The following is a 13,867-nucleotide window of genomic DNA, read 5'->3' as shown; positions in this document are numbered from 1 at the left end:
GCAGCAAGCAGATTCGCCTCATCTTCGCGGGGAAGCAAATGAGCGACGAACTCAAACTCAGCGACTACCGAGTGGCCCCCGGCTGCACCATCCACATGGTGCTGCAGCTCCGCGGCGGCAGCTAGCTGCTGCCACAACAGCAGCAGCAGCAGCAGCAGCAGCAGCAGAAGCAGCGGCAACTGGGGGTCTGAAGGCGATGGAACGACGGGTCCTTTACCGCAGACGTGGCGGCTGCGTCTGTCTAACTTGCTGTTGAATTAATTTACTGTTTAGCGCTGTGAAGTCTACGAAGGTGGCTGCAGCGTCAGTGCAGCAGCAGCAGCAGCAGCAGCAGCAGCAGCAGCAGCAACGGGAAGGCTACGGCGGCGGCTCTCTCGGGGGCCAGGCTTGACTCGCCAACTCCCAGCGCCAGTCCTTAAGTCTATCCAAGAAGGTCTTTTTGGCGCAGCGAAACGCATTTCTTGCTGCCGCAGCAGCAGCAGCAGCAGCAGGAGTCCTCGAGCTGCTGCAGCAACAGCAGCAGCAGCAGCAGCAGCAGCAGGTGGGGGCGGGTTGGAAGGGGCGTTGGGGAGAGTGAGGAAGGAGTTTTGACGGTTTGTCTGATGAATCTGCTGCTGCTGATGATGCTAGCCTTCGTGTAGCAACAGCAGCAGCAGCACGTCCAGCAGCAGCGGATGCATAGTCTGCTGCCGCGTCCTTTTTGGGTTGCAGCGAAACCAGCAGCAGCAGCAGCCGCTGCTGCTGCTGCTGCTACCTGTGGTCCGCTGCATTGCCCAGGGATGTGGGCGCTGCTCTTTACAGTGCGCTTCCAATGGCAGCATCAGTGCAGCAGCAGCAGCAGCAGCAGCAGCAGGGAAAATAGCGGAAGCAGCAGCAGCAGCAGCAGCAGCAGAAGCAGCAGCAGCGGAAGCAGCGAAAGCAGCAGCAGCGGAAGCGGTGGAAGCAGCAGCAGAAGCTGCAGCAGCGGAAGCAGCAGCAGCTGCTGCAGCAGCGGAAGCAGCAGCAGCTGCTGCAGCAGCGAAAGCAGCAGCAGCAGCGGAAGCAGAAGCAGCAGCAGCAGCTGCAGCAACGAAAGCAACAACAGCAATTGCGGCAGCGAAAGCAGCAGCTGCTGCTGCAGCACCGAAAGCAGCAGCTGCTGCTGCAGCACCGAAAGTAGCAGCAGCTGCTGCAGCAGCGAAAGCAGCAGCAGCTGCTGCGGCAGCGAAAGCAGCAGCAGCTGCTGCTGCAGCGAAAGCAGCAGCAGCTGCTGCAGCAGCGAACGCAGTAGCAGCTGTTGCAGCAGCGAACGTAGCAGCAGCTGCTGCAGCAGCGAAAACAGCAGCAGCTGCTGCTTCTTTTGCTCCGGCTGCGAGGACAAGTGTGCTGCTGCTGCAGCTGCTTGCAGCCCTGTAATTACTGCTGCTGCTGCGGCAGCAGCTGCCGCAGCCTATTGCATAGCACAGCAGCAGCAGCAGCAGCAGCAGTTGGGCAAGGCCAGTAGGGCTCGCCTGCGTGCTGCTGCTGCTGCAGCAACTACTGCGTGCTGCAGCACGAGAGATGTGCTGAAACGATGAAGCAGCAGCTGCTGCAGCAGCTGCTGCAGCTGTTGCTGCAGCTGTTGCTGCCGCTGTTGCTGCAGCGAAATACAGCATTTGACGCAGTTGCAGCCCATGTATTCGGTTTCAGCAGCAGCAGCTGCTGCTGCAGCTGCTGCTGCTGCCGGAACTACTGCCGCGCAGCCGCTGCAGCAGCTGCTGCTGCTGCTGCAGCAATTCCTGTCAAGCTTACAATTTGCTGCTGATTGCTTCCGTTGTCTATTCGGGGCTTTTGGCCCTCGCTGCTGCAGCAGACGCTGCTGCAGCTAGCTGTAGCTCCAGCTGTGGCTAGCTACCGACCACTACAGCTAGCCAGGTGCTGCAGCAGCTAGCTAGGTATTGCTGCAGCTAGCTAGGTATTGCTGCAGCTAGCTAGGTTTTGCTGCAGCTAGCTAGGTATTGCTGCAGCTAGCCAGGTGCTGCCGCAGCTAGCAATGTTTTGCTGCAGCTAGCTAGGTATTGCTGCAGCTAGCCAGGTGCTGCCGCAGCTAGCTAGGTTTTGCTGCAGCTAGCTAGGCTTTGCTGCAGCTAGTTAGGTATTGCTGCAGCTAGCTAGGCTTTGCTGCAGCTAGTTAGGTATTGCTGCAGCTAGCTAGGGCTAGCTGGAGCTAGCCAGAGCCAAATGCAGCCAGCTAGGGCTAGCTGCAGCTAGCTGTGGCTAGCTGCCGGCCGCTGTGGCTAGCTGCAGCTAGCTGCAGACTGACCATAGCAGCTAGCTGCTGCTTGCTGCACCTAGCTGCTGCTAGCCGCAGCCGGCTAGCTACGGTGGCCAGCTGCTGCTGCTGCAGCTAGCTGCTGCTGCTGCAGCTAGCTGCTGCTGCTGCAGCTAGCTGCTGCTGCTGCAGCTAGCTGCAGTTAGCTGGAGTATACGCGGGGCAAAGAAAGGGCAAGACAGGAGCAGCCAAGTCCTCTGTGAAACCTAAACCCTAGCTAAACCCTAAACCCTTGCGAAGCTCTGATTCCTTGCTAAACCCTAAACCCTCGCTAAACCCTAAACCCTCGCTAAACCCTAAACCCTCGCTAAACCATAAACCCTGGCTACCGCCGCAGGCTTCTGTGAGAGTGTGAGTGAGCATGCGTGGCCTAGCCAGTTTCCAAACCCTAAACCCGCTGTAAACCCTAAACCCTAGCCAAACCCTAGGGTTTTCTTTCTAAACCCTAAACCCTCAATAAACCCTAAAAAGCAGGAGGCGGGTAAAGCGAGGGCTTTTTCCCTATTAGGCCACTAATCCCAGTAAAGCCCTAAACCCTTGCCAAACCCTAAACCCTAGTTAAACCCTAAACCCTCGCTAAGGTCCAAACCCTTGCTTAACCCCCCTAAACCCTAAACCCTCGCTAAACCCTAAACCCTCAGTTGCACATCGCCGAAAGCAGCTATGAGTTCGATCTAGAGTTTAGGGTTTAGGGTTTTGGAGCAAATCAAATGTCTTACTTTTAGTTAATAAGTTCCACTCAGTAAACTCTTGTGGATTTAGGGTTTAGGGTTTAGGGTTTAGGGGTGAGGGTTTAGGGTTTACGGGCTTCCTCGGCTGGGGGCCCCAAACTGCATGCAAAGGGGCCCCCAATTTTTGTGGTTTTCCCTGCTGTTATAGAAAGGGTTTAAGGGGGTTTCTTTTGTTTTTTGAGTCATTTGCTTTTGCTGCAGATTCAGCAGCAGCAGCAGCAGCAGCAGCAAGGCTGCAGCAGCAGCAGCAGCAAAAGCTGCGGCGACACCAACCCTGCAGCGGCAGCAGCAGCAGCAGCAGCAGCAGCAAAAAGACAGCAGCAAATGAACCTTCCAGAGACCCCAGGGGCTTTTCTCCCCACTGTGGACAGCACAGCAGCAGCAGCAGCAACAACAGCAGCAGCAACACCAGCAGCAGCAGCAGCAGCAGCAGCACCCCCCATCGATTCACCGCAGCTGGGGGCCTCCCTACCCTCTCTTGTGCCGCTTTCATATCCTGCTGCAGCAGAAGCAGCAGCATGGCCCCTTGGGGGCCCCTCAGGGGGCCCCCAAGGGGCCCCCCCGGGGGGGCCCCCCGGGGGCCCCCCGGGGGGCCCCCCCGAGGGGCCCCCTGACGGGGCCCCCCAGGGGCCCCCGGGGCCCCTGATGGGGGCCCCCGCCCCCGCTAGCTTGAGCGGTGCTGCAGCAGCAAATGGGGGCCTCCCAGGTTTTGCTGCTGCTGCTGCAGGAGGGGCCCCAGAGGCCTTTGGGGGCCCCCCTCAGCCCTTCTACCCCGGGGGGCCCCTCCCAAACCCTTTTCAGGGTATTGGGGGCCCCCTAGACCCAGAACTGTCAAACTATTTGGCTGCGGGGGCCCCCATGGGGGCCCCCGGGGGTGGGGGGCCCCTAGGGGGGCCCCCCGTGGGGGCCCCCCTTGGGGGCCCCCTAGGGGCCCCCCTAGGGGCCCCCCTGGGGGGCCCCTTGGGGGCCCCCCTGGGGGCCCCCGGCAGCGCTGCTGGGGGCTTTGCTGTTCCAGACCCTCTCACAACTGGACAGGCCAAAGGACGCGGGAGGTAAACCCTAAACCCTAAACCCTAAACCCTAAACCCTAAACCCTCATTGCGAAACCCTAATTGAACACTGGTTTAGAGGCCCTTGTTACCGCTCATTCCGGGCTTCACAGCCTCCTCCTCCAGCCAGTTCAAGCCCAAACCCCAAACCCTAAACCCTAAACCCTAAACCCTAAACCCTTATATCTGCAGGGGCCGCCGCGGAGGCCGTGCAAGAGGGCGAAACGTTTACCCAGGAAAGACCCGCTGGCAGGTAGCAGCAGAACGAGCAGCAGCAGCAGCAGCAGCAGCAGCAGCAGCAGCAGAAAAAGCAGCAGCTGAAGGGCTTCCGGGGGCCCCCGCAGGGGCCCCGGGGGCCCCCCCGGGGGCCCCCGGGGCCCCCGGGGGGCCCCTAGGGGTACATCCGGGGGCCCCCGGGGGGCCCCCGGATGTACCCTTGGGGGCCCCCCTTGGGGGCCCCCTGGGGGGCCCCCCAGCTGGAGAAGAATTGAGACTAGCAAGGGGAGACATAAAAAGGTTTTCAACTTTAACTCTTATACCTGGACAGCCTCGGAAATGGAAAAGAGTAAACCCTAAACCCTAAACCCTAAACCCTAAACCCTAAACCCTAAACCCTACTTGCTAGGTTCTACGCCGCAAGGGCAGTGCCGCAGCGTGCCGCGCTCTCACCTAAACCCTAAACCCCAAACCCTAAACCCTCGGCCCCAAACCCTAGACGCTGCTTGTGCTGCTGACCCTAAACCCTAAACCCTAAACCCTAAACCCTCGTTCGCAGGTTATTCGCCGCGTGGGCAACACCACAAGGGCGGTTTGGGAGTCGATACCTGAGACAGAAGACCCTTTGCTGCTGACAGTCCAGGCAAGTGCTGCTGCTGCTGCTGCTGCTGCTGCTGCTGCTGCTGCTGTTTCTGCTGCCAGCGCTGCTGCTGCTGCTGTCGCTGCTGCAGCTGCACTGTCGCTGCTGTCGCTTCCGCTGCTGCAGCTGCCCGTGCTGCCGCTAGCGCTGCTGCCACTGCTGCGCCTGCCACCTCTACTGCTGCTGCTGCTGCTGCTGCTGCTGCTGCTGCTGCTGCTGCAGGCTTTGCTGCAGCAAGGCGGGGGGCCCCTGCGGCGCACCGCCCGCAGCGCCCGTCTGGTGGCTTCGCAGATTAGAGAAACAGCAAGACAGCTGGGGCAGCAGCAGCAGCAGCAGCAGGCCCCCTTGCTGCCGCTGGCTGTGCCTGCTGCTGCTGCTGAGAAGGCAGCTGCTGCAGCAGCAGCTGCTGCTGCTGCAGCAGCAGCTGCTGCAGCTGCAGCTGCGGGCACGGCACCGGCAGGCAATGCTGCAGCCCCTGTTGCTGCTGCAGGGGCTCCTGCTGCTGCTGCAGCACTGCTGCCAGCAGCCACAGCAGGGGCTGCAGCTGCTGCTGCTGGTCCAGCTGCTGAGCTAGCGACTGCAGCAGCAACGCCACCTGCTCAGGACGCAGCAGCAGCTGCTGCTCCTGTAGCAGCAGCAGCAGCAGTGCCAGCTGCTCACGCTGCAGCCGCTAGCGATGGAGGAGCTGCTGCAGTGGAGCCAGCATTAGCAACTGCAGCAGCAGATACAGCAGCAGCAGCAGCAGCAGCAGCAACAGATGCAGCAGGCGGCGCAGCACTGCCTGAGAGCGTTGCAGCAGCAGCAGCGCCAATGTTTGCAGCAGCAGCAAGTGCTGCTGCCGACGCTGCAGCAGCTGCCACCCCTGCAGCAGCAGCAGAAGAGAGGGGGCCTGATTTGCAGCCCCAAGCTGCTGCAGCAGCAGTAATTGAAGCCGCAACAGCAGCAACTGATGGTGCAGCAGCAGCAACAAATGGTGTGGCTGCAGCAGTAACAAATGATGTCGCAGCGGCAGCAGCAGCAGCAGCTGATGCTGCGGCTGCTGCTGCAACAAATGCTGCAGCAGCAACAACCGACGCAGCAGTAGCAGCAGCTGATACCGGGGCAGCAGCCACTGACGTTGCAGCAGCAGCAGCACCTGTTGCTGCAGCAGTAACCGATGCAGCAGCAGCAGCAGCAACTGACGCTACAGCAGCAACGGCAACTGACGCTGCAGCAGCAACCGACGCTGCAGCGGCAGCAGCAACTGCTGCTGTAGCAGCGGTTGACGCAGCAGCAGTAGCAGCAACTGACGCAGCAGGAGCAGCAGCAGCAACTGATGCTGCAGGAGCAGCAGCAGGTGCTGCAGCCGCAGCAATCGATGCTGCAGCAGAAGTAACGAGCGCAGCATCAGCAACTCTTGCTGCCAGCAATGAAGCAGCAAAGCCATAGATGAAGCTTCCAGCTTGCAGAGGGCTGCTGCTGCTGCTGCTGCTGCTGCTGCTGCCACTTGCTGCAGCAGGAGAAGCACGCACGGCAGCTGACTTCGCTGCAGCAGCTACCGCTGCTGCTGCGGGGTGAGCCTGCAGCTGCAGCAGGCTCGTTCGCAGCTGGTGCTGCTGCAGCAGCAAGAAGGGGTCTTGCTGCTGCAGCAGCAGAAGCATGGGCAGCAGCGCAGTTTGCTGCAGCAGCAAAAGCATCTAAGCTGCTGCAGCAAAATTGTGAACTGCGCCAGCGTGCGCAGCAACTGAGTTTACTGCAGCAAGAGCAGCAGCGTGCGCAGCAGCAAACTTTGTCGCAGCAGCTGCCGCTGCAAGAGTTTTAAAACCAACTCCGTTTGTATTGCTTAGGAAGAGCAGCAGCAGCAGCAGCAGCAGCAGCAGCAGCAGCAGCAGCAGCAGCGCCAGTAGAAGCAGCAGCAACGGCAGTAGCAGCAGCAGCATTAAGTGAAGCAGCAACTGCAGCAGCAGTAGAAATAATAAACTTAGAAACTGCTGCAGCAGCTCCAGTAGGACCGTTGCAGTAGAGCTAGAAGCAACAGCAGCAGCAGCTGCTGCTGCTGCAGCAGTTCCATTGGAAGCGCTGCAAGAGAGCTAGAAGCAACAGCAGCAGCAGCAGCAGCTGCTGCTGCTGCTGCTGCTGCTGCGTTTCAAGTGCATTGGTTGTGCATGTGCACTTGTTCTATTGTTGCTGTTCAGATCTACTGCAGCAGCTGCAGCAGGAATGCTGCTGCTGCAGCAAAGTTGCTGCTGCTGCTGCACAAGGCTAAAATATAGCAGCAGCCTTTCTTGGCGCTGCTGTTTTGATATGCAGCAGCAGCAGCTGCAAGCTGTTGTTGCTGCACCTGCTGTAGGCATTGGTTTGCTGCTGCTGCTGCTGCCTTAAACAGCCACAAGGTCAGTCTTGTTCGGTGCAGGTTTTGCTGCAGCAGCAACAGAACAGCAGCAGCAGTGTGATCATCCGCAGCAGCAGCAGAAGACGCAAGGCTGGCAGCAGCAGAAGCAGCAGCAAATGCTGTAGAGACCACAGCAGCAACTAGAGTTGCTGCTGCTGCGGAAGCAGCAGCTGCCTGCTGCGGAAGCAGCAGCAGCAACAGCAGCACCAACACCGGCAGCCGCAACGAAAGAAAGACCAGCAGCAGCAACAAAATGCAACAGCAGCAGCAGCAGCAGCAGCAGCAGCAGCAGCAGCAACTTGCCTATTGCCAGGTGTTTGTACTCCTCTGGGATCTCAGAAGCAGATTCGAAGAAGATGTAAGAAAGAGTGATGCGGCGCATCTGCTCTGCAGCAGCAGCAGCAGCAGCAGCAGCAGCAGCAGCAGCAGCAACAGCAGAAAAACAAAAAAGAGATTGAAAAGGAGGTAAAGGAGAAGAAAGAGAGGCAATTAAAAGAAGCAAAAACAGAAAAAAGGAAATAAATAAAACAAACAAAATAATAAAGAAACAAAGAGAAGAAATGATAAATAAAAGAATAATAAATAAAAGAAAAGTAAAAGATATAATAAATAAAAGAAGTAACAAATAAAAAAAACAACAAAGAAAGAAAATGACCAATAAAAGAAAAAATAAACAAAAGAAATAGCAATTTGAATAATAAATAAAACAAATAACAAATAAAGGACAAAAAGCGGAAAATAAAAAACAAAAAAAAGCCGAAAAAAGAAAATAAAAAGGCAAAAAGAGTGAAATAAAAGCAGCAAATAAAAGAAAGAAAGAAAAGCTTTAAACTGAATTAAAAAAAGTAAAAAAGAATTAAAAAAGAAATCAAAAATAAAAAAAAGAAATTAAAAAAAAGAAATTAAAATAAATAAAATTTAAATACCAAAACGCGGGTCGTCCAGAATGTCCGGGTCCACAAAAAACAAAACTGGCATATCCACTTCTTCTTCTGAAATCAAAAATAAATAAATAAATAAATAAATAAATTAATAAATAAATTAATAAATTAATTACTAATTAATCAATTAATTAATTAATTAAATATTAAATAATTAATTAATTAATTAATTAGTATTTAATTAATTAACTAGTGATTAATTAATTAGTTAATTTTAAAAAAATTTAAGTGATTAATTAATACATAAATACAAGGAAAATGAGAAGAGATAAAAAGATATAACAAGGATTTGTGAACAGAATTAAAAAGAAAATTAAAAAAGAAATTAAAATTTTTAAAAAAGAATTAAAATTAAATAAATAAATAAATAAATTAATAAATAAATTAATAAATTAATTACTAATTAATCAATTAATTAATTAATTAAATATTAAATAATTAATTAATTAATTAATTAGTATTTAATTAATTAACTAGTGATTAATTAATTAGTTAATTTTAAAAAAATTTAAGTGATTAATTAATACATAAATACAAGGAAAATGAGAAGAGATAAAAAGATATAACAAGGATTTGTGAACAGAATTAAAAAGAAAATTAAAAAAGAAATTAAAATTTTTAAAAAAGAATTAAAAAGAATTAAAAAGCGAATTAAAAGGAGAATTAAAAAAACAAAAAAGAATTTAAAATAATTAAAAAAAGACCAGCAATTGTACTTCAAAACGAAAGCAAAAAGGGCCAAAAAAAGATCAAAAAAGATAAAAAAACCCAAAAAAGGAATAAAAGGAAATTAAATAATTAAAGTAAATTAAAGTAGAATTAAAATGAATTAAAATGAATTAAAATCATAAAAAATGAATTTAAAAGAATAAAAATAAAAAAGAATTTAAAATTACTTGGTCTTAACAATTGTTCTCTAACACAAAAGCAAAAAAACTCAAAAAAAGATCAAAAAAAGATCAAAAAAATCAAAAAAAAGGAAATAAAAGAATAAAAGAAAACAAAACAATTAAAACAAATTAAAGCAGAATTAAAATGAATTAAAATGAATTAAATTAATTAAAAAGAATTAAAAAAGAAATTAAAATTACTTGGTCCTAAAAGTTGTTCTACAAAACAAAAGATCAAAAAAGATAAAAAAAAAGGAAATAAAAGAAAAAAAGAAAACAAAGCAATTTAAACAAATTAAAGTAGAATTAAAATGAATTAAAATGAATTAAAATAATTAAAATAATTAAAAAGAATTAAAAAGAATTAAAAAGAATTAAAAAAGAAATTAAAATTACTTGGTCCTAAAAGTTGTTCTTCAAAACAAAAACATTGGATTTTGTTGAAGTACTGAGCCGCCTCCGCAGGCAGCACGTGGTAGACAGACATGCCTGCATGCAAACCCTAAACCCTAAACCCTAAACCCTAAACCCTAAACCCTAAACCCTAAACCCTAAACCCTAAACCCTCAACCCTTAGTCCTAGACCCTAAACCCTCAGTCCTAAAGCCTTAATTCTAGGCCCGTAACCCTAAACCCTTAGTTCTAGACCCGTAGCCCTAAACCCTTGGACCTAAACTCTAAACCCTAAACCCTAAACCCTAAACCCTAAACCCTAAATCCTGAACCCGTAACCCTAGACCTTTAACCCTTAACCCTGCAATCTAAACCCTAAACCCTTAACCCTTGCTGCTGCAGCGCCAGCAGCAGGAGCAGCTAAAGCAGCAGACACAGCAGCAAGACAAGCAGCAGCAGCAGCAGCAGCAGCAGCAGCAGCAGCAGCAGGTTTAGAAGCTACTTAATCCGGCTTTGTCATTTCAATATTTTGCCCTCTAACAGCAGCAGCAGCAGCAGCAGCAGCAGCAACAGCAGCAAAATGACTTATAATGGGCCTATTTTTCAAATTCTTGGTTCTCTAGAAAGCTAAGACGACCGCAGCAGCAGCAGCAGCAGCAGCAGCAACACCAACAGCAGCAGCAAAGCTATAATAGGTCTATTTGTCAAGTTTCTGCCTCGCTGAAAAGACCGCACCAACACCAGCAGCAGCAGCAGCAGCAGCAGCAGCAGCAAAGCTATAATGGGTCTATTTGTCAAGTTTTTGGCCCGCTAAAAAGCTGAGACGACCGCAGCAGCAGCAGCAGCAGCAGCAATACCACCAGCAGCAGCAGCAGCAGCAAAGCTACAATAGGTCTATTTGTCACGTTTTTGGGCCGACCGCAGCAGCAGCAGCAGCAGCAGCAGCAAACCTATAATGGCTCTGTCTGTCAAGTTTTTGGCCCGCTAAAAAGCTGAGACGACCGCAGCAGCAGCAGCAGCAGCAGCAGCAGCAGCAGCAGCAGCAGCAGCAGCAAACCTATAATGGGTTTGTTTGTCAAGTTCTTGGCCCGGTAAAAAGCCAAAGCTGTTTCTCCAGGAGCAATTTTAATTTGCTGCTGCAGCGGCCGGAAGCTCCAGGGCAAGTTGCAGTGCGAAGCAAAGTCAATTGTCAGGATTTCTGAAACAAAAATAAAATAAAATAAATAAATAAATAATTAAATAAATAAATAAATAAATAATTAATTAATTAATTAATTAAATAATTAATTAACTTAATTAATTAATTAATTAATTAATTAATTAATTAATTAATTAATTAATTAATTAACTAAATTAATTGATTAACTAAATTAATTATTTATTTATTTATTTATTTATTTATTTCACTAATTAATTAATTAATTAACTATTTATTTATTTACTTCGTTATTGAATTATTTAATTATTTAATTAATTGGTTAATTAATTGATCAATTAAATAATTTAATTTAAATAATTAGATTATATTGTGTTATATTAATTAAATTTAGCTTAATTAATTAGCTTAAATCAAATTAATTAAATTAAGACAAATTGGTTAAATTAAATTAATTAAATCAATCAAATTAAATTAAATTAAAAAAATAAAATAATTAAAGGGGATTAAAGGGATTTAAAGAAGCAAAAGAGAGAGGCTGAAGGGAGAAGTTTTAAAAAAAAAAATTAAAAAGAATTAAAAAAGAATTAAAAAGGAATTAAAAAAGAATTAAAAAGAATTAAAAAAAGAGATAAAAAAGAAAGAAAGAAAAAGAGGCAAAAAAGAAGATTAAAAAGGGGAAAAAGGAGGCAAAAAACTGACCGTCCTTGCTGCTGCTGCTGCTGCTGCTGCTGCTGCTGCTGCTGCTGCTGCTGCTGCGCTGCCGCAGCGGCGCAGCAGCAGCTTGCCCCCGGCGGTGCGGGGGGGGCCCCAGGGCCCCCCCGTACCCTGTGCTGCTGCAGAAAGCAGCATAAAGAGGAGCAGCAGCAAAAGCCACCCCACACAATCCAAAAAAGAGACAAATGCAGCGAATTGCTGTTCGCTGCAGCACCTCCCCTTCGCTGCTGCTGCTGCTGCTGCTGCTGCTGCTGCTGCTCCACGGGGGGCCCCACGCGGGGACCCACGGGGGGCCCCCGGGGGGGCCCCCAAAGGGGGCCCCCGGGGGGGCTGACGGGGGGGCCCTCCAGCGGCCCCCAGGGGGGGGCCCGGGGCGCGGGGGGCCCCCAGGGGGGGCCCCACGGGGCGGGGCCCTAGGGGGGCCCCCATGGGGGGGGGCCCCCGGGGGGCCCCCAGGGGGGCCCCCAGGGGGGCCCCCAGAGGGGCCCCCAGGGAGACCCGCAGAAGAAAAGGACCCTCTAGGTTTCTGGGGCTCGGGAGGCTGCGGGGGGCCCCCAGGGGGGCCCCCAGGGGGGCACCCTGGGGGGCCCCCTGGGGGGCCCCCTGGGGGGCCCCCTGAGGGCCCATTTAGAGGGGCCCCCTGGGCTGGGTTTGAAGAAGAATGGGGGGCCCCTGGGGGCCCCTCATGGGGCACGCCAGTACCCTTTAGTGGGGGGCCCCCCAGCATGGCAGAAGAAAAGAATCTGAGCTCTGTTCTGTAAAATGAGCAGCAGCTGCTGCTGCAGCTGCTGCTGCTGCTGCTGCTGCTGCTGCTGCTGCTGCACCTGCTGCTGCAGAGGCTGCGCCTGAGCGAAAAGCGGCAGCAGCTTTGCTGCTGCTGCAGCAAAAAGGTGGTCTTGGGGGCCCTGCTGCTGCTGCCACATAGGGGCCCCAACCAGCTGCAGAGGGGCCCCCCGGGGGGCCCCATGAGGGGCCGCCGCAGCAGCTGCGCTGCAGCAGCAGCAGCAGCAGCAGCTGCTGCTGCTGCAGCCATACTTCGCTAGTCACTGGGGGCCCCTCACAATGAATTCGAGGGGCGTGGGGCCCCTGTGGCGCAGCAATGCTGCATCAGCAGCTGACTGCAGCAGCAGCAGCAGCAGCAGCAGCAGCAGCAGCAGCAGCAGCAGCGGGCTAGGAACAAGTTATAAGAAACAATGAAATAATTTGCTTTAGTATCACATATAAGGAGCGCCGAGCTTAGCAGGCTTTGCTGCTACTGCTGCTGCTGCTGCTGCTGCTGCTGCTGCTGCTGCTGCTGCTGCTGCTGTGGTGCCGCTTGGGGGGCCCCTCTGCGGCAGTGGTCTGCTGCCGGCGCAGCTGCTGAGGCCCCCGGCAGCACTTTAAATGAGAAAATCTGCTGCTCTCCTGTTCTTTAATTAGAAAAATTGAGGGTTTAGGGTTTAGGGTTTAGGGTTTAGGGTTCGGGGGGTTGTGTTTTGTTTTTCTCGTGCTCTGAGCGCTGCAGCCGCGTCCACCCATTGCTCTCGCTGGATCGTCTGCTGCTGCTGCTGCTGCTGCTGCTGCTGCAGCTGCTGCTGCTGCTGCATCAATGAGTTAAGAATTGCAAAACAATGAATTACTGATATTCCTTTCATCTTTTTGCTGCAGCAGCAAAACTTTCCCCCGGCTCCCCAGGGGCCCCCCTGCAGCCGGCAGCCACCCGGGGGGCCTCCGGGGGGCCCCCTGTGTCTCAGGGGCCCCTAGAGGCCCCTAGGGGCCCCCCGGGGGCCCCCCATTGTCTTGGGGTACTCAGGGTTTTCTCACAGCAGCAGCAAGCCACTGCAGCAGCAGCAAGCCACTGCAGCAAGCCACTGCAGCAGCAGCGAGCCACTGCTGCGGCAGCAAGCCACTGCCACAGCAGCAAGCCACGACTGCAAGACCTAGCAACTGCAGCAGCAGCAAGCCACTGCAGCAGCAGCAGGCCACTGCAGCAGCAGCAAACTGCAGTAACGGCAAGCCACCGCAGCAGCAGCAAGCCACCGCAGCAGCAGCAAGCCACTGCAGCAGCAGCAAGCCGCTGCAAGAGCAGCAAGCCACTGCAGCAGCAGCAGCGGAAGCAGCAAACTTAAAATGCGGCGTCTGCACCTTCCCAGTCTGCGCTGCCCCAGCAGCAGCAGCAGCAGCAGCAGCAGCGAGGAGCTGCGCAGCAGCACAGATTCTGCTTTTCCCATTTGTGGGGAAGAAGGAGATGGGGCCCCTCTGTCCCCGGGGGGCCCCCCTTCTGAGGGTTTGCTGCAGGCTGCTGCTGCGCCAGTGCAGCAGCAGCAGCAGCAGCAGCAGCAGCAGCAACAGCAGCAGCAGCAGGACTGCAGGGAGTTCAGTGCTGGGGGCCCCACACCCCCCACTGCTGCTTCCTCCCCCCGGCTTTGTGTCTCTTCCCACCGCAGCAAAGATAAAAGCGGGCAGCAAACCCAAGCAGCAGCAGCAGCAGCAG

At 52.1% G+C, this 13,867-nt stretch overlaps 2 protein-coding genes across 2 annotated transcripts in view; both read left to right on the top strand.

Moving 5' to 3' along the window:
• Positions 1-38: 38 nt before the first annotated feature.
• ENH_00044410 (hypothetical protein, conserved) lies at positions 39-6,354 on the top strand (the record flags this gene model as incomplete). Its single annotated transcript, XM_013580916.1, has 7 exons — positions 39-98; positions 274-573; positions 802-1,391; positions 1,513-1,642; positions 3,223-4,073; positions 4,263-4,467; positions 5,149-6,354. The coding sequence occupies 7 exons, from the start codon at positions 39-41 to the stop codon at positions 6,352-6,354; spliced, it is 3,342 nt and encodes a 1,113-aa protein (XP_013436370.1).
• Positions 6,355-13,503: 7,149 nt separating this feature from the next.
• The window catches only part of ENH_00044400 (protein kinase (incomplete catalytic triad), putative), a gene marked incomplete at both ends in the record, with an annotated part of 3,632 nt that continues 3,268 nt past the window's right edge, over positions 13,504-13,867 (top strand). Inside the window, one exon of the mRNA XM_013580915.1 lies at positions 13,504-13,867. This exon is cut by the window's right edge and continues 908 nt beyond it. Within this exon, the coding sequence (XP_013436369.1) occupies positions 13,504-13,867 (364 nt within the window).

This window comes from Eimeria necatrix, genomic scaffold, assembly GCF_000499385.1.
Source record: "Eimeria necatrix Houghton genomic scaffold, Enh_scaff331, whole genome shotgun sequence".
NCBI classification, from domain to species: Eukaryota; Apicomplexa; class Conoidasida; order Eucoccidiorida; family Eimeriidae; genus Eimeria; species Eimeria necatrix.
This window is presented reverse-complemented; position numbering and strand designations above follow the sequence as displayed.